The following is a 26,717-nucleotide window of genomic DNA, read 5'->3' on the forward strand; positions in this document are numbered from 1 at the left end:
AAAGCAAAGAATTAAGATCAGCACTTGATCTTTGTTTATGAGCAGGTATTTTCAACTTCTGCTTAATGTACTTCTTTTTGGACCTTTATAAAACTGTGTTTGCAAAGAAAAACTCTGCTTCTACCATTGTTTTGTGCCAGGATCTGCAGTCAAGTTCTGGCCAATCCCCTTCTTATTTATTTTCCACTTGCATTGCTAAATACAAAACAAACACTAAAAAATAAAATTACAAGTTCTGCCTTCCCTAGTATCTCTAGAACCTCGCTGAAAGCTAAAGTAGCATATTTTTTTTAAATGTCAAATTGCAAAAGTATCAAAGCTATTTCTATCTTTTTAAAAGGGACTGAAGTAATTTAAATTGTATTTAACAATTCAGAGAAATAGATCTCTGATCTGCTGAGGCAGCAGCTTAACATAGTAGAAGCTGCAGATGGCAAACCACACATATGCCAAGGAGACCAGTAAAATACTAAAATTTAATCCCAACAAGACTTTTTTTTCCTCTAGTAGGTTTAAGTTTCTTATTTACTTGAAATCTTTGCTCATGCAAGAAACCACTGCCTGCAGAAATTAATCCTATTCAATCACAAGAGCAAGGACTGGGCCTTTTTACCTTTAAGTCCCCCTATGGCTTATCAGAAATGTCTTGAAAGATGGTAGTCCTACAGTGTGTCTCATGTGGATGTAGTATCAAAACAGGTAAATTTTTCGTACCTCCCAAAGCAATTATCTATGTACTGGCACTTGTTCTTGACAGCACATACCAAGGATTAAGGAAACAAAAAGAAAAGCAGGAGGATGACTGATAAGAGATTTCTGTATTTTCATAACTCATCAAAGGAAAAACTTTCTACCTAGGCTGGTTATCTGTGGCCATCAGATGGCTCAGGAGGCATGAATTATCTCTGCTTCTGTAAAATCAATTCTGAAGTCCATCACTGTGAATTGTACTTTTCTTAGATTGCTGTGACATGCTGATCAGATGCAAGATTGATATTTGATAAGCACACTGTGCACAGGTCAGAGAGCATTATTCTGTCAAACTCCAAGACACCTAATTTCGACAGGCTGCTGCACAGCTAATGTGGAATAGCCTGACAGTAGGTTGCCTCATGAGATTGTGGCTTCTTAGTTTTTGGTATGTTAGAGCCACAAAACCTCCCAGAATATTCTGCGCTTCTTTTCCCTGTCTCTGTCCCAAACAAAATCAATGGAAACATTTTGGTCCAAACTTACTTGATCTCCTAGTAATCCAAGGTAGCAAGTATAAGAATTGCAGGTAAGGTAAGAGCTTGCTACCCAAATATATTGCCTGAGAATATTTAAAAAATAAAAAATTCCAGAACAGAGTCCATCCTCTTCCATCTGCTGAAAGAAACTGTGCCCGTCTGAGGGATCAGCATATTTAACCAGCAAAGAATCTGCGAGCAACGCAAAATGAAAGTATTGAGTGCATCCTATCCTGTTCATGGACACCTCTAACAGAGATGGTACCTTGATGATAATTTTTGGAGGAGTGTAAGTGACTTAGGATCTCACAGGATATGCAAGTACTCTTATTATAGGACGCTAGTCCCCATTTCCACAAACAAACAATTTTTCTGTTGCACAGACCCTCAATAGGATAAAGTCCAGAGTTTGGTAACAATCATTATATTGCCCAAATTATAAGTAAGGTTTAGTATATCTGTGCTCACTCTCAGCAATACTACTGGGATTTAGACACCTCAGAAAATATTACCCCATATACCCCAACATATACATCTAGTAATGTCACTGCCAATGACTATTAATTAATACCCACTCTGGTACGGGCAGTAGTAAAGTGAGTCAGGACCCTAACTTGACCAATACTTTGAAGTAGATGTGCCTAGAGCTTATAACAAGCTTTCTCAAAGTGACTTTTAAGTTCAAGGAACCAGGTTTTATAAGTATATAATCAGGACTCATTAACGTTTAAAAAAAGTGAAAATTCCAAGTGATCAGACAGCACAAAATTCAAGTTTTATACGCAGCCCTGCTACTGCCTCCTGTGTTCTTCCAGGCAGGTTCTTGCTTCCAGATTTGATTTCAAGTCAACTTGCTGTCTGAGTCACAGCAAACTGCCCAGTCGCCCTGGATGCCTACGAAATGTCTCATTCTGCACAGGAAGGTCTGGCTCCCTGCTCTTCCCAACAGTCTCTATAGCCTTTTGCTTATTATCCCTGTTTTTCCTTCTCTCCTGGGAGCTGGGTAAAGAAAAACAGGGTCAGGAAGGAGCCAGTGGAAGGAGCAGAAGATAGTTCCTTCCCTGGAGAGCTCCTTCCAGATCCTATCACTCTTAAGGAGCATAACATAAAAAATAAGAAAACAGGTATTGTTTTTTACAGTATAGAGCAACGTGAGGAGCTGTGCTTCAAGGAGCAAGAATGCTTTTCCAGAATTACTGATCTGCTGTCAGGTATTACAGCTGACAGAGAAATGCAGGCTAGTACACTGGTGATGGGGAAAAAAATTCTGAGTCACTGGACGTGGTTGCTTTCTTGGCTTTTGTGGAGAAGGAGGGAGTGGTAACAAAGTAACCCAAAAGAGTAACCTTGCACTCTGCAGCGGTGGCTGCTACGTTGCCTGACCTTTCTGTGGGCTTACAGTCTCTCCCCGCACCACCTCTTTGCTTAAAGGCTTGGTACAACCTGGCCCTGTAGCAGTGAAATGCAATTTCACAGCCTGCTTCACAATCAGCTGTATTCCAGCATGCAGTAGAAATTGCTTCTCCTGTACCCACACAGGCAGATACAGAACAGTGAAGGGAAACACGTTGGTTCCTGCTGGGTAATTAGCCAAATCTGAGGCATTAGTGGTGGGTTTGTGATGGCGTTTCCCCAGCAGCTCTGCCAAGCCACTGGTGTCAGTTCCATCAGCCTTAACTTGCACTTGCTATGCAGGCTGTATAATTAATGACAGTGCTTTAGCGGGCACCATACTCAAAATGCTACCAAATGCAGCTCTTCAGTCCAGAGGAGCATATAAAAGATGCATGCTTGCATTCAAAAATAAACCACTACTGTAACTGACTTAATGACTTTGGCCTATCATTCTCATAGTTATTTCTGGATCCTCTAACCTGTTGGTTTGTTTCTATTGCTTTTGGTGAAAAAGATTTTAGTTTCATTTTTTGTGTTGGAGAACAAATGAAAAGCAACATCAGTTTCTGAATTAAGCAGAAATAAGCTCCCCAAGCCAGAGAGTTGGCTCATGTTGACATGTGCAAAATACCAGTGAGAAAACATTGTAGTGGCTTGAAGAAATACAGGGCAGAAACGAACCACTGGAAAGGAGAAGGTGGAGTGCTTTGTGAAAAGTAAGAGGCTTAAGTTCAAATAAAAAATCCAGGAACTTTTTTGTTTGTTTTTTAAAGGTAAGCAGGCTACTACTCGGTTGCGTTTCCATAGCCATGTCTTGGCTCAGGATCAGGTAAACTATGTGGTAAGCCTCAGCCTTGACCATCCTGTGGCTGCTTTCTAGCACTCGTGCCTGTGGTCATCTACAAAAAGTGACCAAATCGTGGTGTTGGGCTGTGGCTGGAGCAGCACACGGACCTGGGAACTACTCATGGAATATTGCAGTACATAGTAACAGGGATGTAGTCAAACATTACTTGAATCTGCCAGGTAAAGGGGGAACTGGACGTCCTGCCTTTCTGGCATAAATTCTTTTATTGCAATTTCCTTTCCCCAATCTTACCTGCCTACTTTTGGAACACACTTCCTTACTGAGTACTCGGTTCTCAGGTTATTAACCATAAAGATGAATTAGAAGGCTTTGGCTTTTCTTACTTTTCTGTTAGAAAGAGAAAGGCTGAGAAGGGATATGTTGGTATTACAGGGAGAGAATGAGGGGGGAGGTGTGGCCAATCATGTTTTACTTATGTTGTCAGTGGGATAATGTATTTTGATCTGGAGGTGACTGATAGTTCTCTGTGCATTTACTTTTAAGGGACTGTTACAGATTCATATTCTTATTTTATGAACTGTATAATAAAGGTTTCATAGCGCTCAGGAAGACATAGGTCACTGCTCCAACCTCCCACCTTCCTCTCTTCTGTCAGCTGCACCCTCCTGCTGCTGTTTGCTGGACTCCTACGAGAGTCAATTTTTAACTTGCCAAGATGGCAGAAAACCACCCACCCCTTTTTGTTGGGATAGTTTTCTGCCATTCTTGCGAGGTAAATCAGCTTAGCAAAGGTTCCAGCAAGCACCAGGGAGGTGGAAGGAGGCACCGTGAGATACCTTCTCCTTTTGCCAGCAGCCAGCTCGCGTCAGCTCTGCAGTATGTGAAATTTTATCTTAAATCAATAGATAGATAATATTTACTTTAAAAAAGAAAACATGATAAGTTTTATCACAGTTTTCAGCAGCTACAATAAACTGTAATAAATCAGTGCTTGAGCCTAATCTAAAAAGGAATTTAAAAACTATTTTGGTTATATAATTGTCTCTCTCAAAACCCACAGGAAATTAAAAGTGTAGCTTTACAAGGCAGATAAAAACCATTCAAATAATCATAGAACACAAGATGGGAGGTCCATTGTTAGACAAGGTATTTGCTAGAAAGAACGAGAAACTGTAAATGCTATTTAGAAATACAATCACAGTGACCTGGAAGAGCAAGCACTACAAAGGATTTCTTGAAGTGTGCTGGCTCTAAAGCAAAACTGGTAGCACCTAAACTTAATAGGATGGTTGCATAATAAATTATTTTTGTGTTGGTGAGCTGCTCTTCTACTATCTGAAAAACTGCTCTCCATTCAAGTCTTTTGCATTTCTGTTTTCCCCTGCCTTGCCTAGGAGCATTTCTTACGTATTACAGACAATCACTGCCTCTTGGTAAGTCTATTCAAATTCCCTTGCTGAGGAAATAAGCCTTTTCTTTAAAGAGATCATCTATTCAATAAAGCTTATGGCTTTTGAGGGCTACAAATCCTGTTCTGCACACAGCATTTTTGATTTACAATGCATCGCTTTGCATATGCAGAGCCTGTATCATGTGCATCTCCAGACAGAATCATCTTTCTTCTTCCCTGTTTATATGGGAACACAGTAGGATTTTGCTTCTGACGTAATCTCCTCAAAAGTATAATATGAAAATACAGCTAAATTTTAATTATTTACATTAATTTAAACAAATACTCGATTTTCTATACTATTTAGGCATAGGTAATTGTGTAACTTGGAAAAAAGAAAACTTCCTGTGTTATTAGTTCAGCAAAGGGCTCAAATACTTGCTTAATGTAATATGTCCATGTGCTTTTCTGTTGAGCTCAGTGACAAAGCAGGAAGAGGTTAAGGTGTAATCAAAAGGGCAGGGTGCCTGCTGTAAACCTCAGAACAGCACAGTACTTCTCTGCTCTGACATACATTTCTTCTGTGACCCTTGAATTCAGAACTAACAAAGCAGACAAATGATGCCTGGACACTGATGACAATAGTGACCTATGTCCTTATGGCCCCCATCTTGTGTCTCAGGGACCTCAAATGCATTACTCTGTCAGATCCATAGTGCACCCTGCCCTCAGTCTGTGACAGTTGTGAATACCAGATACTTCAGAAGAAGGTATAAATTACCCTGCTTACCTGTAGCTTGGTGTAATTGATATGTTGAAGCCTCCATATCCATACAAGAAGGCAGGATGAGAACCATCCAACTTAATTCCTTTCTTGTGAATAATAAACATCGGGATCTTAGTACCATCTTTGCTAGGGTAGAAAACCTAAGACAAGAGAAAAAGAAATCTGAAATGCTGTTATTGTTGTAACTCTCCATAGCTGCTGTTAACAAGAATCAGAGGCGATCAATTCCATGGTGTCCAATGGGTAAAACTTTCCAAACAATCTGCACCAATTGCCCAGGTCAGGTTCAGTAATGGCCATCACCTGCTTGGTTGCTTAATAGCTCTGGAAAATGTATCAAAATGAGACAATACAAAAGGTATGACAGTATCATTTTTACGCATCTTATCCATCAATTCTACATACAAGGGGGTTTAAGAAAATGCTACAAAAAGGATACAATTCTCTGCAAGGGAAGACTGGTGTTGTGAAAACACAAGAACTGCATGGTCCATCATATATGAAAGCAACAAAGACTGAGCTGGCAAGGAGAATGAAGAGAACTAAAACCAGATTTTCAATCTAAAATTGTAATTTCTAAAAATTTCTCCTTTTTAAATATTCAAAATTTCAGACACTAGAGAACAGTGGACAGAGAAGACACACACTCGTGGTAGGGTGGTGACTTAGTGAGACCCCACCAAACATTACATTGTTCTGGATAACAGAGAGCTATGTTACTACCAAATAAATATGTAAAACTCTCTGAAGATCTGGTCTTGTACCACTGAAATCACAGAGAATTCCTTTATATCAGTTGATGCAGCAGCCTTTGCTTGTAAAAACATAAATTTAATCCCAAGCAGAAGGCCAAAGATATTTAAAAAGTCACGGTATTTTGGTTTTAGTATTAGTACATTGACATTAACAACATTTCTCAACGGAGTCACTCCACCCACCAGATTCAAGTCAAGAGAGTAAACTTTGAATAGCTGAAGACACTGTTTCTTACTAAGCCTTGTGAAAACAGCAAAAAGCTGACTACTCAACACTTGTACATACAGCATGAATTCACCAAAGCAAGTCTGCATCCAGCAAAAGTGGACTAAGCATTGGCCAGTCTTTCCAGGTGGTCTCAATGACAACCGCACCTCATCAGGGTGGTAACGTAAGCCATGACAGAAACTTTCGTAGCACTCGGTGCATTTTCAGGCATTACCTAGCAGCTAGAACCAGGAGCCCTAATGCTGCAGAACCCCCAAACCCATCCAGCAAGACAACTGAACTACCTGCTGGCTTTCAGGAAATCAGCTCCCAAAACACCAAGTATCCATGTAGCACGTGCTTTCGTATGTCTTTCTATTACTGCCACAGCACTGTGTGAACTTAAAAGCTAAATTCCATGTACACAGAGACTGCAATTGCTTAACACAGTTCCCATATCTTGTTGTTTTGATGCATGTATCTGCCTGCATGCTCTAATTTAGGATCCAGCATGTCTTATTTTGCCAGTCAAGCAAAACACGTGGGTGTGAGTGCAGTTTACTGCTTGCCGTAAAGTTCTTGTTGACTACTTTTCATTGCTTTGTTTTAGCATCATTATTTGCAGCTTCTAGTCTAATTAGGACAAAGAAGAAGCAAATGAAGAATGACATTCTTATCACCTTGTTGCATGTTTACAACCTCTGTGCTTCTAAAGGAAATAGACCTACCATGCTTTATAAAGCACACAATCAACAGGATCTATTTTTATAACACATGAACTCCAACAGTAATATGAACCTGTGCAACACATTTATTCTGAGAATTTCCTATAATGTGAAACATATAAATCCACATGGCATGTTGAAAACAAAATAATCACATTTAATTTTAGTTTAATCATTGCTAAGGAACTGTGAGACATTTCAAATGAAACCACATCTACCTCCGAAGGCTTCACCAAAACCTGTAGACATATTCCAGATAAGATTCAGTATTTCACAGTTCCCAGCAGATGCAAAAATTCAGAACAAAAGCCTGAAGGCATTTTTACACAGATGAAATCACTGTTTCCAACTACTGCCACAACTGTATCTTCACTGACAAAGCGCTCATCAGAACTCACTGCAGCAGAATACAAAGGATTTTCATTTTAAGTATTTAGCTGAACACTATAAACAAATAAAATATCTGATGGACAGGAGAACTGCTGAGGCTGGTGATGAGTTCCAGAGAGACTCCTCTCTAACGTGCCATCCATCAACTCCAGTTGTTGCTGGCAATTCACAGGAAGCGAGCACCCGGCCCTCCTATGTTTCCAGCAACTTACTGCTGTTGGCCAGTCCTTTCCTGATGATTAAAGGATGCCACTAATTTTCCTGCTTCTTTCTGAACAAGGGGCTGTTTTCTTTTTTTTAAACAACTCTGAAAACTGACTTCAGTAGGGCTTTTATCATCATCAGTTAAGATTAAATAACATACCATTAAATGAAAACTCAACAACAAAAAGATGCATGTCAAGGTGACATTTGCAATTTAAGAGTTTTCACTCCTATCTTTGCTAAAATAATGATTACCTCTCCCTCCAAGATGAACAAACGGGATGGGGGTGGAAATCAATTCAGTGAGACACCGAGATATGTGAAGCTATTTAAGCTTCTCCAAATAGACTATGTTCAACAACTGATTCAATCTCACCTTTAAATTAGGTGTTATCTCTGAAGCAAGTCCAATGGTTTATTCATGTAACCAATAAAGGGACGTGCTTCTATCTCAAAGATTAAGGTAAACTGGAAAGGGCAAGCCCTAAAAAGAATTCCCCAAGATGGTATTTCATGCCTAATTTTAGAAGCTGTCAGCTTTTACAGAGTAAATGCTCATAAAAGGGTACTACCTTTTCTGCTTTATCACAGATAGGAGTGATCCACTTGTACTGGTCACATTATATTATTACTCATTGCTCATATATTTTCAAATAAAGACTCATGTTGCTACAGCGTTAGCACATATAAGCAGAAGACAAATCAGCAAAGTGATTTTGGAGGGAAAAGGATGGAGAACAATGCTTCAGACATATTATTATGAATGCTGAAACTCACCAGTCAAGGGGGGACATGCTAAAAATAAATATTTTCAGCCTCTAGGAAGGCACCAGCAATGCTGTGTGGTTGACAGGACGCTCCTGCTGCATGCAACCCTTCATGCTATTCTAGGAGCATACCGCTGGAACAATACAGCAGCCCTGAAATAGTTGTAGCTAACTTCGGCTCACACTAATGTCCCTATCTGTCACACAGCAGAGGGGTCTCAGTGCCAGAAAGAATCACTTTAAATTCAGATGCCAGAACCTGAGGCATAAATTTATAGCCCCTGTTCTTCTTCTTATGACCCAGGGAGAAAGCAACACTATTTGCACGATTACTCATTACTATAAACTACATGAAGATTAAGCTGTATAAGCTACACAAACAACAATCTTAGTCATTCTTCTTTAGTGCATACGTATATATTTATAGAGTGGTGGTTTTGTTTTGTTGGGTTTTTTTGTTTGTGTTTTTTTTTTTTAAACTTAGCATTTGAAAGCAATTTACACTCCATTTTCACCTAACGAAGACAATGGAAGTTTACTTCCAAGACAGTTTACAGAGTAAGTTTTACAAGTAAATACAGTTAATGGCTGTGTGATAGGATTTGTAAATTTACTTAGGAGTTAAGTAGGATAAAAAAGTTCTGTGCATTCACTCCTGGGGAGGTCTTTGTCCTCCTAATTATTATTTGCTTTAAATGTGCAGTATTTATGTTAGGTGAATCTTCACTTAGGGAAGAGGGGAACAATCAGCCAGTATTGCAGACACAGACCTAAATTCAGAAAGACTCTTAATCTCTTTATCCACTTCTGCCTCTGCAGTGACAAGAAGCATCCTCTCCATCTCAAGTCACCAGGAGGCAAAACTAAGTATTTTACCTTTTAAAAAGCTAAGAGGATTTGAAAGAGAGAGGTTGAAGACAAAGTTTTTCTTTCATTTGTCTATAGAGATAATATAGCCAGACACTGAGACTTACACACAGCCCTAAAAATAATTTTGGCAATCATCCACTATGCACTTCTCTTGTGAGTAAATATGAAATCAGTATCTTTGAATATTAAACAAAGTGATACAATCATCACAACAAATGAAGAAATAAAACTAATCTGCCTGAATACTCACATTGTGCCACATAATTAAACATACCTAAAACTACTGACATTGAATAGAAACTTCAATTTTTAAAAATTAAAAAACTCAGCAATTTGTGAGTATTCAGTTTCACTTCTTCTCCCTTTCAGAAATGTTTTCTCTCTTTATATAATGGAGAGATTAAAAGATGTATGTAATTACAATTGTTTGGGGAAAAAAGTGCATGTACGCCAGAAATCATCTTACTTTTACAAAACCAAAAATCCTTCTAAGCAAAAACCAACCCCAAACTTGTACAGATTTAAAATTAACCTTATAAAGGTAACATTCAATGCAGGTTTTGAAATACTGCTGTAAACCACAAATAAAAAATAATCTTATCCAAACAGGTCTAATGCATATATTTTTAAGCTGTGAACAATACCTCAATGTCTAGAAACCTTTTATAATTTTTCTGACTCGCTCATTAATGGCAAAGAGAATGAAAATCCAATTAAAAAGTGATTAGTTTGGCTTTTCAGAAAGAATTATTTCCTGCAGATAACACATGAATTTTACATATGAAAAGAAACTTTGACTTCTGGGACTTGAAAACACCCCTTAAGTCACAGTGGGCTAATTATTCTTAGAAAGCCACTAGTGATTCTAAAAATGTCTCTCTCAACCTCTCTTTCAAGATTAGGTACTACATACCAGAGATATCAATTCTTTCCATGTCTTTGTGTGCTTGATCAAAACCAGGCGAGAGTTACACTTGTCATTAAATTGACATCCATTGTGCAAAATGCCAAAGAATTTTACAAAGAGCAACTAAAAAGGCATACAAATCATGCTGGAATACTCCTTGTTAAAAATGCACGTTCAATAATTTAGGTTTAATAACACCACGACAATGCCTTTAAAATTAGTTTTGTTCCAATGTCTTCTATATAGTTTTACTGAGATAATTTCTTTTCATTTGAAACAAATACAAGATGTAGCAGTCCTGTGAAATTTAGCAATTGTTTTCTGCCTCTAGATAAGAGTGGCTGCCCTTCCACATGGCTGCTGTGATTCCACTAGCAGCCACCACAAAGTTACAGGCAGCGCTAGAGAAGCACAGTATCCCATTGGGTCCCAGCAGAGACAGGTACAAGTGAAGCACGCGTGGCTGTGTTGAGCAGTCGATCAAAGGGAATGACTACTTCAGTTTTTATTTCCTGGAACTGCATGTCAAGCTTCCAGTTTCACATAAAGTATTTCCTTCATTGAGTGTGAAATGAAGATTTCTCATCACGCTTACACCAACATTTGTGTTTTGAGATTTGGGGAAGAAAAGCATAAAGAATTCATAGTAAATTACTTAACGTCGCTCACATTTTCCCAAACGTCGCAAATGCTTTGTGAAAGGCTCACCAGTTTAAAAATCTCACACAACTATCTTTGAAAGATGTCTGGAAGAGTAAACTTAAGGGAGTAGTCCCTGGAGAAAGTTTTCTTACACAGACGGTGGCATCAGGGTGTTCAAACCCGTATTTAAGTACAGAGAGAATGGTGCCCGAGGCTGAACAATGCTATACAGCAACATCTCCCACTGACAAGTCCTAATAGCTGCTACTCAGTGCTTCAGGAAGGCAAGTCACAAAGACTCTGCCTTCACACCAGCAAGTCTGAACACTTCAGCATTGGCAGGCAGGGAGAAATCCTCTCCTTGAGAGGACAGGAGAGAAATCTCATTGATTCAAAAAGAATCATGCGCTGCCATGCACACCACCTCCCCACAGCCCATTCAATCCCTCATCGCCTCTGACCTTACAAAAAACCCGATACTAGTCTGGGGCTAAAGACTATATAGCACATCACAAGCAAAATGCCTTATTTATTGCAGCAGTGGCATGGACCCAAGTGTAAGACCACCAGTGGCCCCATGGACAGCTCTGGCAGCCAGCCAATGGCCATCTATAAGAGCAGCTCTTACTAACCACCAGTTTTTGTATTCCTATATACAGGATGAACCAGAAGTCAGGAGAAGTAGTAAAGAACTATTACCACTACACAGCAAATCCACTGAATCTGAGGTTTCCTTTCTTCAGAGGGGAATCCTCATCAATCTTCTTTAAGCCTCTTAAATTAGCTTCAAAGCAATTCTGTGCAGGTTGCAAAGCTTGCTTAATACAGACCTGGACAGGGGCCAAAGTAACTCAATACAGTAAAAATTCGTGCAGGTAAAACCCAGAAAGAACACCCACTACAGACATCTGCAAAAGCACTACTAAAATAATCAAGAAACCTTTTAGAAGAAATTGTTTCACCACCCACCCACCGGCACAAAAAGCAGCCTCATGCTGACAGAGGCAAAGTACCAGGAGATGGTCTTTTAGAAGAAATGCCTCCTTACTAAGTTTGGCTGCCTAGCTGCAAATGACTACAGGGAGGTATCTCACAGGGTGGTGGGAAGAGGGAGGGGAAGGCAAGAGAAAAATATGGCTGAAAGTTCAGAAATCCTGCAGGACCGCCATGGTAGAAATTGCTTTTAAATCACACTTTTCTAGATTAGTTAAAAGGCAGCATTCCGTTTACCTAAAGCCTTAGTGGTAAATGGCATCCAGTGAGACCCCTTTACTCCACTTCTGCAACCTGAAAGACTTCTTGTCTCTTCTCTAAATGTTTATCCTCTGCCCCTTTCAGTGTGATCTCAGGGCTTCCTGCAGCAGAATAATTAGCATCTGCCATGTACGGTTATTCCTTTTCTTTCATCAATTTGCCTTAAATAAAACTTAGTGTACAGTGTAGAGACAGACAGATATCAGATAGGTAACATTTACCTTTTGAGTTAAATATACATTATAGTCATGTTAAACAGAAAAAAGTCCCAGGGACAGTTACAGTCTCTTTCTTGAATTACCTCTGCGCTTACACATTCAAGAAATATATTACTCTGAAGTAGTATAGCATGAGATAAGCAAAGGGCTGTATCAGTTGAAGTAGCACACTGTTATAAATAAAAACATAAGTAACAGCTGCTGGCTAGTGCTATTTCTTTCATTAAATTAAGCTTTACTTCATTGAGAAAACTGCTCTGACAGGAGACAACTCACTGTAATAGTGTGTAGGCATTAGAAAGCAAACACCACTTATCTTCACCATGCTGGAAATCAGTTCAAGTCCTAATGAAAAACACTATAAGAATAAAAATGTAGAGGCAAGTTACCACGGGGTAAGCAAGGGGAAGAACTTACCTTATGCAAACTACTCCACAATAACTATTCTTATTTACGGTTTTACACTGTGGTAGGTGCACACATCTAATTCAACATGCTGAGAAAGAGAGATATTCACTCAAACAGTAACTGGCTAATCCAGCTTTTCTGTTTCTGACTCCATCTTGCTCAAAACTTGCTTCGCTGTTGAGCTTTTACAAGCTTAAAAAAGAGGATACAAACCCTGTTGTTTTTTCTCCCTAACGCAGGGGCATCTACATGGTTCGGGTTGCTCAAATTTCACCTGTAAACCTGTATCCAAAAATTCTGGCATAGAACAAATTCAATCTTGACACTGGTGATGTCAAGTGCCCAGCTTGTGTCAAAGCCCCAACAGGACCCACATATTCCACTCACATTGCCAAGAAGCTTTATTTATGACTTTCAATAGCTGGACAATTTCGGAGCACTCCGCTCTCTCTTCCTTAGAGAACTGTATCCTGTTTATAGATGTCAAGCTGGCTACCCAAAACCAGAGGTGGTATACATCACTAAACACCTACAAAAATTCTGCATGCGGCTAGCACAATATTGAAAAAATAGCTGATACTCTTCATTTCTACTCTTTGGTTTGAAAAGAAACAGATCATCTACACCGGACAATGCATGTTTCAAAATCAGTCCCAGATCACTCATCCTGTGAATATTTATTCTGAAGAACTTACTGAAATAAGCAGGTCACTTAAAAGTATTGTGAAGCACTTCCATGTGTGGTTTCTCACTCAAATCATAGCTACAAATAATTTAATTTCTGAGATTTAAGCCTGAATTTAAAGTTACCCATTTGTGCCCCTACATGATTAAAAAAACCCCACCAAAATGGCAGCAGAAGAAAAAAACCCTTGAGAATGGCCGAGGATAAACTAGTCCTAGAAAATATCTGGGGTGCTAGCTTAGAAGAAAATAATTCTAAGGATCAGATGCTATTGATTTCAACAGTTGTGTCTTGGTGACCACCTCCTTGCTGTGGAGACAGTACTTCAGGCTCATCTATTGTTTTCAGATTTGCAGTACTCATTGTACAATGAAGAAAAATCGCCCAGCGAGTAGCAGGACGTAGAAGAGAATGATGAGAATGAGTTTTTGTGACCCTGTTGTAGCAATACTTAGGAAAAAATTAAACCAAAACTAGTATAAAGCAACGCAGGAAAAATTTCACTCGATGGTGTAATTTCCAGACAAACGTCGTAACAAGACTTTAAGGTACTTCTTAACAGGAACACCACAAAGTATGCTGATACATCCCTGTAATACTGTTGGAATGCCTTTTTTTTTTAAAGCCGTAAGACTAAGGACAGTTTGCAGCAATCTTCTTTCTTGGGCAAAATGTGAACAAGACAGCAAAATTCAACAAACATATCAGTCATAAGGAATTTAACTGCTAATAGTCACACTCAACAGCTCAAATGTCTAACGATCTCAAGTCAACTTCAGTGAGTGCTAGCAGTTCAAAAAACACCGATAAGTGGAAGGAAAAAGTCAGCGATGTTCCTATTGGTAAAAGATTCCCTGATTTTAGGCATTCTACCATTATGCTTCAAGGCTTTTCTGCATCTTGTATATTTTCAGCTGTTAGCAGTGATCACTGTGCACTATTACTTTCAAAAATAATTGACAAATTGGCTGAAAAGCAAGCAGTTCAGGGAGCTGTCAGGGAGAATTTCTGTATCAAATTTTCCCTGTCCATGAGTTCAGCAAGCCAGAACTAAGGAAATCATCTATCTCTTGATATCATTAATCTACACAGTTGAAAAACTAGTTACTATGAATAATAATGATATTTCTAGGAGGCTTCCCTTGTCCCATAAATTTCCTGGGAGATGTCTCAAGGACAGAGCAGAAATAATTAATCTAAGGAAAATGATATTCTATCAGTACCTCTGGGCAGTGTTGATAAAATCAAATCAACGGCTAAATGAAGATGCAAACTAGATTACCCTTAATAAAATTGCGCATTGATGAATTTGTACTGGATCATAAGCAGACAAAAGCCCACAGAAAAAAACCTGACATTATTAGTGACTGAACTGTTTCTGGGTGGAAATTGAACTGCCACCTCCCTTCCTTTTCCTTGGAAAAAACATTCTTTCAGAATGCCCCAAGATTTTATAATTTTTAAACTTTTACTACTTCTGATCTTATACTGAGGGACAAGAGAGAAGTCTCCTGAATGATTCCACTCACACGAGTGTTCCACATACACAAGTTGACAACTGCATTTCTGGATACTTACCAAAGCACTTTGTGTTTAATTTGTCCTATCTTTTCACCGGCGAATGACAATTTCAGGAAAAAACCCAAACCAAACAACAACGCCAAAGCTGTCTAGATAAAAAGCTATTCACTAAGAAGCTTTTTTAGCTCTGCCTTACATGTTATTAGTGCAAACTTTTTGTGTTTGGTATTAATGGAGACTACGCCGTTTGAAAGCGTCCAGCAACACCAACATATTGTTAAGAGGTTTGAGTGTGCTACAGAACACTGATAAAAGATAAACCTTTGAGAGGTTCTCCAAAACCCCCACATTTCTATTTAATAAAAATTATTTTCTCAGTACAAACTGAACTGCTCATAACTATTATATGACCATCTTGGTTAATATGCATCCTTTTCTAAGGTAATCATGTTCACAGTGAAAGCAAGGGTCATAGCCTTATGCTATCATTTGCTTCCCTTTTTTCCTTTAAATTGCGAAGTCTGCTCCAAGCAGTGGCCACAGAGCCTCATTTACTTTGCAGAGGCTCCCGGGTTATAAACGACTTAGTTACACTAAGAGTGAATGAAGTCTATGTAAGATCTCACCAACATTTGAAATTGCTATTTTCCATTAATAGTCACCACTCTCAACTCTATTAATCTGTTTTCCACCATAGTGATGAATGTTAATTAACAACAACAAAAATCCTAATCTACCAAGCAGTTTTAGCCCTGGGTGAAGAGAGCAAGTAGAATTTTATTAGGCTGCTGTCCTGCTTTCAGCTGAGGTAGAGTTAATTTTCTTCCTAGTAGCTGGTACAGTGCTGTGTTTTGGATTTAGCATGAGAACAATGTTGATAACACACCAATGTTTTAGTTGTTGCTAGGTAGTGCTTACACTAGTCAAGGACTTTTCAGCTTCCCATGCTCTACCGACTGAGAAGGCTGGAGGTGCACAAGAAGCTGGGAGGGGGCACAGCCAGGACAGCTGACCCAAACTGGCCAAAGGGACATTCCATACCATGTGACGTCATGCTCAGTACATCAACTGGGGGAAAGCTGGCCGGGGGGGCCACTGCTCGGGGACTGGCTGGGCATCAGTCGGCAGGTGAGCAATTGCACTGTGCATCACCTATTTTGTATATTCTTTTATCATTATTATTATTTTCCCTTCCTTTTCTGTCCTATTAAACTGTCTTTATCTCAACCCACGAATTTTACTTTTTTTTTTTTCCTCTCCGATTCTCTCCCCCATCCCACTGGGGGAGGGGGGGAAGTGAGCAAACGGCTGTGTGGTGTTTAGCTGCCTGCTGGCTTAAACCACAACAGCTACTGTAATATATATTAGAAGTTTATCTGCATTTTTCACTAGTGTTAAATATTACCAATTATAATTTGTTTTTGTCTCCTGTATGTAGTTAATGCATAGTTAAAATTATTAATCTTCCAAATGCATAATTTATTTCTCTGTCCTGCTTTCAAGCTGTGGTTGGTAAGGGCCCTGCGATGGCCTGCACTGGTATGCTATCCAGCACTCTGGTGAATGTGGTCCATGACTAAGACTCCAAAGTGCTGCGATAACGCAAGTAAATAAAGAAGCAACAACCTTCTAATTTTATTCTCTGCAGGCTGTACTACCTTAAACCTCTTTGTATCAGTTGTATGCCAAGCCTAACGAATGACTGCATAAACGAGTTACCAACTTCTGTGTGCTTGGAGGCCTGCAGCTCTGAAACACAAACCTCCCAGCTCTGCCAGAGCCGTTTCTCTTCTGAAAACACCCCAGTTCCCTGGTAGCCTACAGGGACACCATTCAGAATGAGAGATGCATCCACTGTAAAGTATTTAAATGGAACATGTGGCTGTGGGGAAGCTTAATTGCTAACAGGAAACACTGAGGCACTGCAGAAAAGAGGGGACAAGGGAGTGCTTTTTGGAAGGAGAAACAAACAGAAGGCAAACCTACCTGAAAAAGTAAAATGCAATCCAGTAAGGCCAGAAGTGCAACATGCTATACTCTAACAGGTGTAGTCACCTACAGGATAGGGAACAACTGACCAAAAAAAAAATTCAGGAAAGTATCTTGGAGTTATAGTACACACCAAACTGAACTTTAACAAACAATGAATTGTTAGGGAAAAGGCAAACCCTGTACTGCGACATATAAGCTGAAGTCTCACCCACAAGAAGTATGAAGTAATGCTGTATTTCTGCTGTATTCAACATTTACAAAGCCTCAGCTAGAGTGCTGTGTTCAGTTTAAAATATGGCACACCATATGCTGGCCATCTAAAGAGATTCTGGGGAAAGAAAGAAGAGTGATAGGAGGCCCAGAAAATACAATCTGCTAGAAAAACTGAACAGAGTGCAGTTTGTTTTTTTTTTTAAGTTTAAAGAAAAAAAAAATTGTGGGGACACACAGTGAGTGTCTCTAAATATGCAGAAGTTTGCTGTAACTAGAAAGAGAATTACCTGTCTTCCATGTCTGTGAGGAACACAAAGCAATGCATTTCAGCTGCAGCAAGGGAATTTAGGTGAGACCTTGTGGCGGACCCCCTGCTCCCTGCAAAAGCTTTTTAACAGTAAATACAGTGAGACACCGGGACAGATTGCCTAGGGAGACTGAAGGCTTTTAAGTGCAAGGCAGACAAAAGCCAGGCAGGAATGGTACAGGCAGAAGTGACCTGCCACAGAGCCCAGGACAAGATCAGCATGCTCTAGCCTTGGTAGCCACGATGGCCAGCTTTGGGACATGGGTACATGCCCACGTTGCCGCCACTACCTCCAACCACATTCAGGCACTGTAGTTTCTTCCCTTTCCCAGTTTTTCTGTCCCTTGGTTATTACAGCAGCTCTGCCATGGGTTTTTCTGTTCACAACTGCAACATCACCTGCTGGGCAGTAACAGCTGGTTCCTCTCTTCTTGCAGGAAAAGCCAGTATCCTACCTCTTGGCCTGCAATGGATTAGATGATCTTTTGAGATTGCTTTTACCCATGTTTTATATGATTTCAAGAAGAGAGGCTTCAAAAGTAGAAGTGGAGAAGATAAAGGGACCTCCCTTCTCCCTGCCTTCTACCTTTCACAAAACCATGATTGTTTGAGAGATGTGAAGGCCATCCAGGGAGCTTACATATATAATAAAATTTACAGGAACAACTGGTGAGAATAGAAACATTAAAAAAACCACCACTTGCATTGACAATTTGTACTAGTTAAATTTCAGCAAATGGTTTAAATTTTTAAATATTAAAAATGTAAATGTTAAAATTAAAAACAATCTTTTAAAACTTGCCCATATATATTACAGATGTGTAAACACCTATAAACAGAGTGCACAATATTTTATTCTCAAGCAGCATGGGCTTCACTAACAAGTAAACAACTGTAATGACTATTGTTCTGGAAATCTGCTTGAATTAAAAAAACATCCCATGGCAGACATGGATATATACCTCTGTATATAGTTCTTACTAAATGTAAGTCCCCTTCTTTGGAAACCTAATGACTACTCAAGAGACTTACATGACACTGCTAGCATAATACCGAAAAAGACAACCAGAAGAGTCTGGTTGTCTTGGTGACCTGGTAAAGGAATTCAATGCGTTTCCCTGCTGGATCAATGGCTCGAATGCTGGCCCACACCAGTGATGACTGACAACTGCAATCATCTAATGATCTTTTGCTAGCTGTGTGAATAAAACCAACGATTGTGGTCCCAGAGCATTCTGTCCTCAATACAGCATTATCATCACAATTTAACACCCTCCTGGGTAGGCTTCATGAGGCAAAGTAATGGGTGGGCAGATGGTTAGAAAAATTCCCACACTTGCAGAGGAGCGCTCTCATTCTGAACAATGCTGGCACGCCGAAGTTTGACATTTAGCCTCAAAAATGGGACAGAGAAAAGAAGTGGTAGCTACCACTTCTTTCTTTCAGTAGAGGACTATACATGCAGTCCTTAGTGTGCTGAAATTTTCCATTTTTATGACTGTTTGGTCTGTGCAAGAATTGAACACAAAGCTTTGGAGCAGTTTTTTTGTGGAAGCATCCTGTGTGTTTAATCCTCCACCACTGATGTATAGTACAGATTGAACAGCCAATTCCAAGACACACAAACACCATACTGATCAAAAGACAGTGTTTTGTCAGCATTTAATATTATTAGAGATATCGAGAGTGGGGGCTTTTTATTGATGCTGAAGTTCTATGAACTGCTACTTGTGTAAGACTAATAACTGTCTTAAGTTTTCAAACCACATCTGAAGACTCAACTCTGAGGATCAGCAAAAAGAGGAGTAGTAAACTACTGCCATTAGAACAGCAAACCATCAAAACATATCCCCAGTGCAACACCTCATCAATGTGCAACCACGGACAAAATTCATTCTGAATGTTTCTGCTCCTGTAGAATGAAGCTAGTAATACTCACTACCTTTGAGGAATAACACTGATATGCTTATACAAAAGGGAGAAGAAAAGTTGAAAGAAGATTCCCACTGAGAATCATTAAATAGAATTCTTACTTATCTTGTGAGTAAGGGAGTTAATTAAAATAGTAATGTGTTCATGGTTAATTACTGGAGGTGAGATCAATCACAGGAGTGAATATGAAAGCTGGAGAAAAAAGAGAAGGGATGAAATCTTCAGTGATTTGTATAGAAAGAGGACACGAAACGAGCATTTTCACAACAACAACATTCTCATTTTAATCTCTCTATATCAGCAAAGAATCTACCTACTGAGATTCCTGAAGGTTTAAACACACATGTTCATTTAACGTGTCCAAGTGAATGACTTTTTAAATCTTTATCCTGATGGCAAAATGTATTTCACCATTTATTGTAAAAATCAAAACTATTTTTTATTCACAATTAATGATACAATCATTTAAGACATGGGAGGCTGTAAAACAATCCTTTAAGCTCCATTACAATTGCTTAAGCTCTTGTTTAAAACTCCTGTGTGTAAAAAGGGATTCTCTACACTATGTTCAATGGTTACAGCTCTGTTTCAATCCATGTTATTTCACCTTGTGTTTTAAGGAATTCTGAGAAAGAAACGAAGCACTGAATGCAGTTTGGGATCAAGTATGCCAACTAACAGCTCCGCTCACTAGAAAAGTGGATAACAAACCACTGCGAATTCAAACAGAAGTTCTACTAAGGCATAAGAGTAATATTTCGCAATGAGTTTTAGTTAAACTACTAAGCAATCACTTCTCTCATAGGCTTCAAACGAATGTTTTTATAATGTCTTGAGGAGCATGAAGTTTCTACAGACTCTAACATTTTAAGAAGCTCTTCAATTCCCTGCACACTTAGCAGAAAAATAAACAATCTAATATTAAAAGCTTGGAACTAGTGAATCACAAAGCTTATATGACGATCCAAATGAACACAGACTGGTATTTTAGTATTATCCCCCGCACTGTGTGGTCTGGTATTGTGCTAATTCTTCCTAAGAGCAGTTCTGTACTCCTCCATCCCAAACCACATTTCCTTTGTTCTGCATTCTGCTGAACAAAAGCTCCCAACGTCCTAAACTGTGCAGCAATCCTCTGTGGTATGCAAGAAGGGGATAAAGCAACCCCAGACATTTAGACCTTAAAGAGGGATTTGAACTGGATTGGTGAAGAAAGCAATGCAAAATCCTATCACTTCATCCTCTTACTTGGAATACGGAGATCTGGTTCCTACTCCAGACACTTAGGGAGTATCACAGTCTGCCAGAATTACTGGTGTAATTATCTGAAGTGCATTGGATGGGGCTGCTTAAATATAATGGGTGTAGAGCCAACTGCTACTCCTCTGCTCAGACATAAGGATTTCAAAGTTCAAGAGCATGTAAGGCCATTATGGGAAATCCTTCTACTTGATACTCTTCTAGACATAAAGTCCTTCACACCGACAATTTCTCCCCTTAAAATGGAGTGTAATGTGGCTGCAAATATGTAACATATTTAATACACAATCTCTCGGCTTTCAAGAAATACAGGGCCTTAAAACTAGAGGACTGCACTTTCAGTTAGCGTTTCTTCACTGACCTGCAATTAGAAGAGGTAATGGCAGATTAAAGTGGTGTTGTAACAACCACATGCCAAGGGTGTAAGATGCTAAATTCACACTGGCAAACAGCCAATACTGCCACAGTTGTCACTGTGATTTTCTTGAAGTCCTCTGGAGTGAGACCGTTTTTCTTGGTGCCAAAACCAGAGCCGTTGCCAAAACACTGGCAGAGATCAGAGCTGAAGACTTCAGTCTTCTTCCTGGGAACTCTGACGGAAGCAGCTCAAAGCTCATTTTCCCCCCTGCAAGAGGGCAGGTGTCTGACACGCTGTAGCAAGCACTAAAACTGGTACATTTCTTCACATTCTGTCCCCCCGCCCCGATATTTCTTCAATTTCTTCCTCACTGCAATATGGAACCACAAGGAAATAAAAGGAGTAAAATAGAAACAAAAAACAATAAGCAACTTGTTTCCCCCAAATATTAATTCTACCCTCCCATCCCATGAGATTGAGGCAGGATTCAAACCCCAAATACTGTTAGAAGCAAGGAAGTCCAGCTCCTCAAAAATCAATCCCCTTTTGGCTGTGCTGGATTCTCAGGAGGGGGAAGAAAAGGATGCCAAAACAACTTACTTCCCTGAAGAAAAGAGGGGAATTCTTTGTGTCTGCTCAGAATCAATGTAAGAAGTACATGCCTCTCTTCTCTGGTTTGAGAGTGCTTTTTCTCAACAGAGATAAATTCAGAGCTATTGAATTTCTCTCCAAACTCCAGTGATCTATTCATACATACTTAGATAAGGGAAAGAAACAACAGTAAGACCATCTCTATATCCACACTGAAAAAACAGGGATAATATCAGCTCTTGCATTGCTAAGCAGGTTGAGCTTACTACAGCTTTCACAGGACGCTGCTTTCCTCTGCTGCCCTCTGTTACTTTTTATTTTAATGATGGAATCTAATCTAATGCTCATGGAATGACACCACCAGCAATGGCGAGATCCAGGAATAGCGTGGGCAGGTGCTGTGCACAAGTTTCTCCCACAACTCTGCCAATCAACCTCAAGCCTGACCCATCTTCTCTGAGTTGTATTTTCCTGAAACAGAGATTAACCGCTGTGCCAAACTGTACGGTGCAAAGTTCCATCAGGAATTAGAATGACTGTAGACAAATTTTCCCTATCAGTGACTCACAATGTGAAATCAGTGCTGTAAGGGCTTGAAGATGGGGGTGAAAGACTGAAGAATAAACTTCTCATGAAAATTACTTCACCTATAAAAAATAATTTCTGCAAAAGAAAGAGGAGGAAATTCACCCCAGCCCCAAGAAAAGAAATATCCTTTTTAAGGCTTGTCCTTCTTTCATCTCTGCAACAATATCTAAACAGCAGCTGCTCTTAAATCAAACTAAGTTGTAAAACTAAGTTGTGTTATGAATTTCACCATTCTTCTGCAAGAGCTAATCCAAAGTGCATCTGTCAATAGCAACATCTATTTTTGGTTCATCTCAAACTATTTTAAGGACAGTACTGCAAGGTATTCAAAGAATGGCAAAGGAAGCCAAACAACATTTTTATTGTTGCAGTTTCAACACTTATAATCCTGCATATCAGCCTAAAAGTAGGTGAGTTATGAGCCAGGCCAGAAGACTGCTTATCCATGATTAAGTGTCACTGTGAGGTGTTAATATGGAGAGGCATAGAAGAACTTAGTTGGCAACTCTGTAAAGATAAAATAAAGGCTTTTTACTTAAAGCAGCAGTTGAGTTATTTATGCAGTAAACAGCTTACAGCAAGTGCCATTTGTAAGTTCCTGCGAAAGTCTTTTTTCCTCCTGTAAAACCCACCCCAGGCTATTTCCTGAAAAAGTCTGTCATTGTGATGGATGGAAGCGTGCAAGGAAGCAGAGGCAAATTTCAAGAAGCGTTTGGCAGAGGAAAAGTTATTAACACAACTTAATATATCGTTTAACAAAAGTAGCCAGAATAAATTTTTGATGTGTGGCAAGCATTTTAATCAGTCTGACTTTTTCATGAAGGTCACACAGAGTCTTTCAAGGTAAGGGCATATGCACGCGCTACTGCACAGTAAGTCAGACTATGTACTCGCAGGGTGTCACATACAGCCAACAACCTACAGGCACACTCTTACCCTGGTGTAACAGTCGGGTACATTGAAACAGCTCTCCCTTCAGTGCAAGGTAAGTTGGCTAATTTGTTCTTACTTTGGGCTGCCAAAGGGCAAGAACTTAACCTCAGGTACTACAAAGCAGCTGCTCTACCATAGATTTACTTAGTGTAGTAAACTTTATCACTGGTCCACACTTGCACTGCACAGCATCTGTGAAATACTGTAAAGTGGATCCAAAAGAGCAAAAAACAGGCACCGTGGCATTTTCCAATTGCCATTAATTCAGGTTTCATATACATAACACCTTACACTTCAGCTGAAATCTTCTTAACTCAGTTATGTTCAAAGACTGCTAAAGAACAACTCATTAAAGTTTCATATATGCTACACAGACAAAGCTAGGCAGATTGCTAGTCTTAGTAGGTATTTCTTCAGGTATATGAGAATAAAGGAAAAACCTGGGCAGGAGACCTGCTTTTCATTAAGGACATGGATCAGGACAGAGCGAGCAATATTTTTCTTTACTACTTAATAATTCTGATGGAAAATAAAATTATGAAATAAATCCCACAGTGTTGTTCATTCTCCTGTAACCAGCAATCTTTGCCTATTCTCAATATATTTCTTGCATTCTTAATTTTGAGTTTCTTTCACAATTCCCTGCAATGTTGCCTGAGTTTTGCAACGGCTATGCAAGGCTTTCATCTAAGTCAACAGCCGTTTATAAACTGCTTTGATAAGCTGCCATCTCCCTTTCCCTTCTCCAACCAGAAGCATCATCAAGGGTCCAAGCGGGACCCCACAAATGGAAACGAGGACTGAAGTCTGGCAGAAGTGTGTAGCACTGGCAGGCTGAGTTACTACAAAGGCGACCAGGCAGTCCCAGCCCTGGCCCTGACGAACAGCCTCTTTCACAGCTCAGCTGAGATTTCTCCATGGATCTGAATGATATGGGAAACCAATCTCCAAGATGTTGCCACACTGAGATCATTTATTGATAAAAGGCAAAACTGGATGAGTGGTGAGCCAAGAGTGCTCTTTATAAGCACTGATCCCAGTGTAACTACACAGGTCACACTTCCCTTGAGCTGGTACTGAGCAGGAGTGAGTAAGGACAAAAACCAGAAACGGTGATATTGACTTCCACCCCATTACAGCCTAGCAGTGAAGCTCTGCCAGTGATTTACAAAGTGAAGGTTTCCAAGGGCATAGCAACAGCATGCTTCCTCCTTGAAATTATTTGTATTACTGTTCTACTTTACCTTAATTTAGCATGTAATTGATTTAAATGCAAAATGAGATTTTGTTTTTCCAGATATTTATTTCATAAAATTTGATTTACTAGAAAAATACATTATTTCTAATTCATGGCAACCCCTTCTAAGCTCTTTTTAATTACATGGGTATTTGTGTTCCATTATTATCCTTCTGAGTTTGACAGCAGTATTATAATTGTACCAAGTTCTTTCCTAAAGAGAATGCTGTTTTCTTTCCCTTTTTCAGCTCACTATGCCCTGAAGTTATCCTGCGGAAGTCCCTTAATGAATCTGAGTGAAGCAGTAGCAACATACTCTCTGTGAGAACATTTCCAGCAGCTGTCCTCTACAACAGTCTTATTTCTGTCTGGAGATGCAGAGACAAACAGATGGGGCTGTTTACAACCACCTCATGCACACACACTACTGTCTTTATGCTTTTGGAGAATCTGCCCTGTGTATGTGCCAGAAGCAAAATTAAAAATAAGAGATTAAGAAAAATATCTAATCTCCTTTCAAAGACTCCAAGCCATGCTGTCACACTGGTGCTTAACTTTATCTTCTAGATCATTTCACCGTTTTCCAGGCTAAGCTTATTTAAGTTCCACTTTAGGCGCTGGATCTTGTTATACCTTTGTCTATAGAAATAAAAATCCTCTATTCCACTCTTACTCTACAGATGCAAAATCCTACATATAAAATAATTAATCCACCCTCCAATATTTCTTCTATATATTGCAGGTATTAAATATACTAAGCATCACAGTATAATGACTGTTTTTCTAGACCCCTAATTATTTTGGTTGAGTCACCATCCCTGGAGGTATTTAAAAGACGTGTAGATGTGGCATTTAGGGACATGGTTTAGTGGTGGACTTGGCAGTGTTAGGTTTATGATTGGACTCGATGATCTTAAAGGTCTTTTCCAACCTAAATGATTCTATGATTTCAACAAGTTTCTATGAACTCCCTCTAGAAGTTCCGTATCTTCCTTAAAGTCCTGATCAGGGCATAGTATTTTATCAGGGGCTTACCTAAGCTGTGTTTAGCTGAAAGATCACTTACTACTTAAAACGTATATTTTGCATAATCTTTTTAGTCACAATACTTGTTATGAGGCCAAAGCAGTTGTCTGTGAAGAGCCCTGTACTTTCCTGAACCTGTTCCATATCATCTGTAGCTTACGCTGTTTTCCACAGGAGTAATTCCTCTTAACTTTATAAGCCTTAAACTTAGCTAATTCTTACATGCCTTCACTTATGTGTGAGGAATAGGCACCTCCAAAGAGTCTCCATGCTACTAAACTAAGGTACCTGTCTGAGCCTTTGCTGCACCTACAATAACATTTCAGTTCAAAACAAAAGTGTGGTTCCAAAGCAAGTCTCCTCACCACTCTCACTTCCCACAGCAGAGTGGTTTCAGTGTATGCAGACTAGATTCCTTCTGGATGAAACTCAAGTAGCAGATACACTCCAGGAGTGCACCAAAAGTACTTCAATCGATAATGGAGATTCAGTTCACAGGACAGGACTACAGCTAGTCCAAAGTAAAACTCTCAAAATGGCCATTGGATCCTCAGCACAAGCCATTTCCCTCCTGCTATTATTATGCCACACTGCTTGTTACTGTAGATGCAGCTTATGGCCTTCCAGGGATTGCAAAGGGAGCTCTGGGAGACCAGCTGAGACAACCTACCTGATTTCAGATTTTGAAGCGGGATAAATCCCTTCTTGGTTCCCAGATGTCTTACCCTCACTTGGTTATACTGAAAAGCAGATTGTCATAATGGGACCATTTAACAAGGAGTTCACATCGTTATAAATCAGTAATCTGCTGTCCTGCTTACTTTGTTAACTGCCAATCTTTGCTGACTCCAAATACTTTATCAGCAAAGATTTTATTTTCTAGATTCCTGAGGAATGTACTGAACAGCATTATACCTTGCTAGGAAAGACCTCACTCATTTCTCTCCATGTTCACATCTCACAGAACCAGTTTGTAGATCATCCATGTCTGTAATTTTAACTCCACTTGTTCAAACTTTTAAATCCAGGGGCCTTTGTTTTATCAAGGCAAAAAGCCTCTTAGGAAATTTGAGCCTTTGATGGCTTTATAAACCATCCATGCAATCTTGCCCTCCCA

The 26,717-nt window shown here is 39.5% G+C and overlaps 1 protein-coding gene across 1 annotated transcript in view; it reads right to left on the reverse strand.

Annotated features, from left to right (window-relative positions):
* The window catches only part of PREP (prolyl endopeptidase), a 117,083-nt gene that overhangs the window by 11,753 nt on the left and 78,613 nt on the right, over window positions 1-26,717 (reverse strand). Inside the window, exon 11 of the mRNA XM_076333319.1 lies at window positions 5,613-5,749. Coding sequence (XP_076189434.1) covers window positions 5,613-5,749 — 137 coding nt within the window. The remainder of the gene's footprint in view (window positions 1-5,612; window positions 5,750-26,717) is intronic.

This window comes from Aptenodytes patagonicus, chromosome 3 (genome assembly GCF_965638725.1).
Source record: "Aptenodytes patagonicus chromosome 3, bAptPat1.pri.cur, whole genome shotgun sequence".
NCBI classification, from domain to species: domain Eukaryota; kingdom Metazoa; phylum Chordata; class Aves; order Sphenisciformes; family Spheniscidae; genus Aptenodytes; species Aptenodytes patagonicus.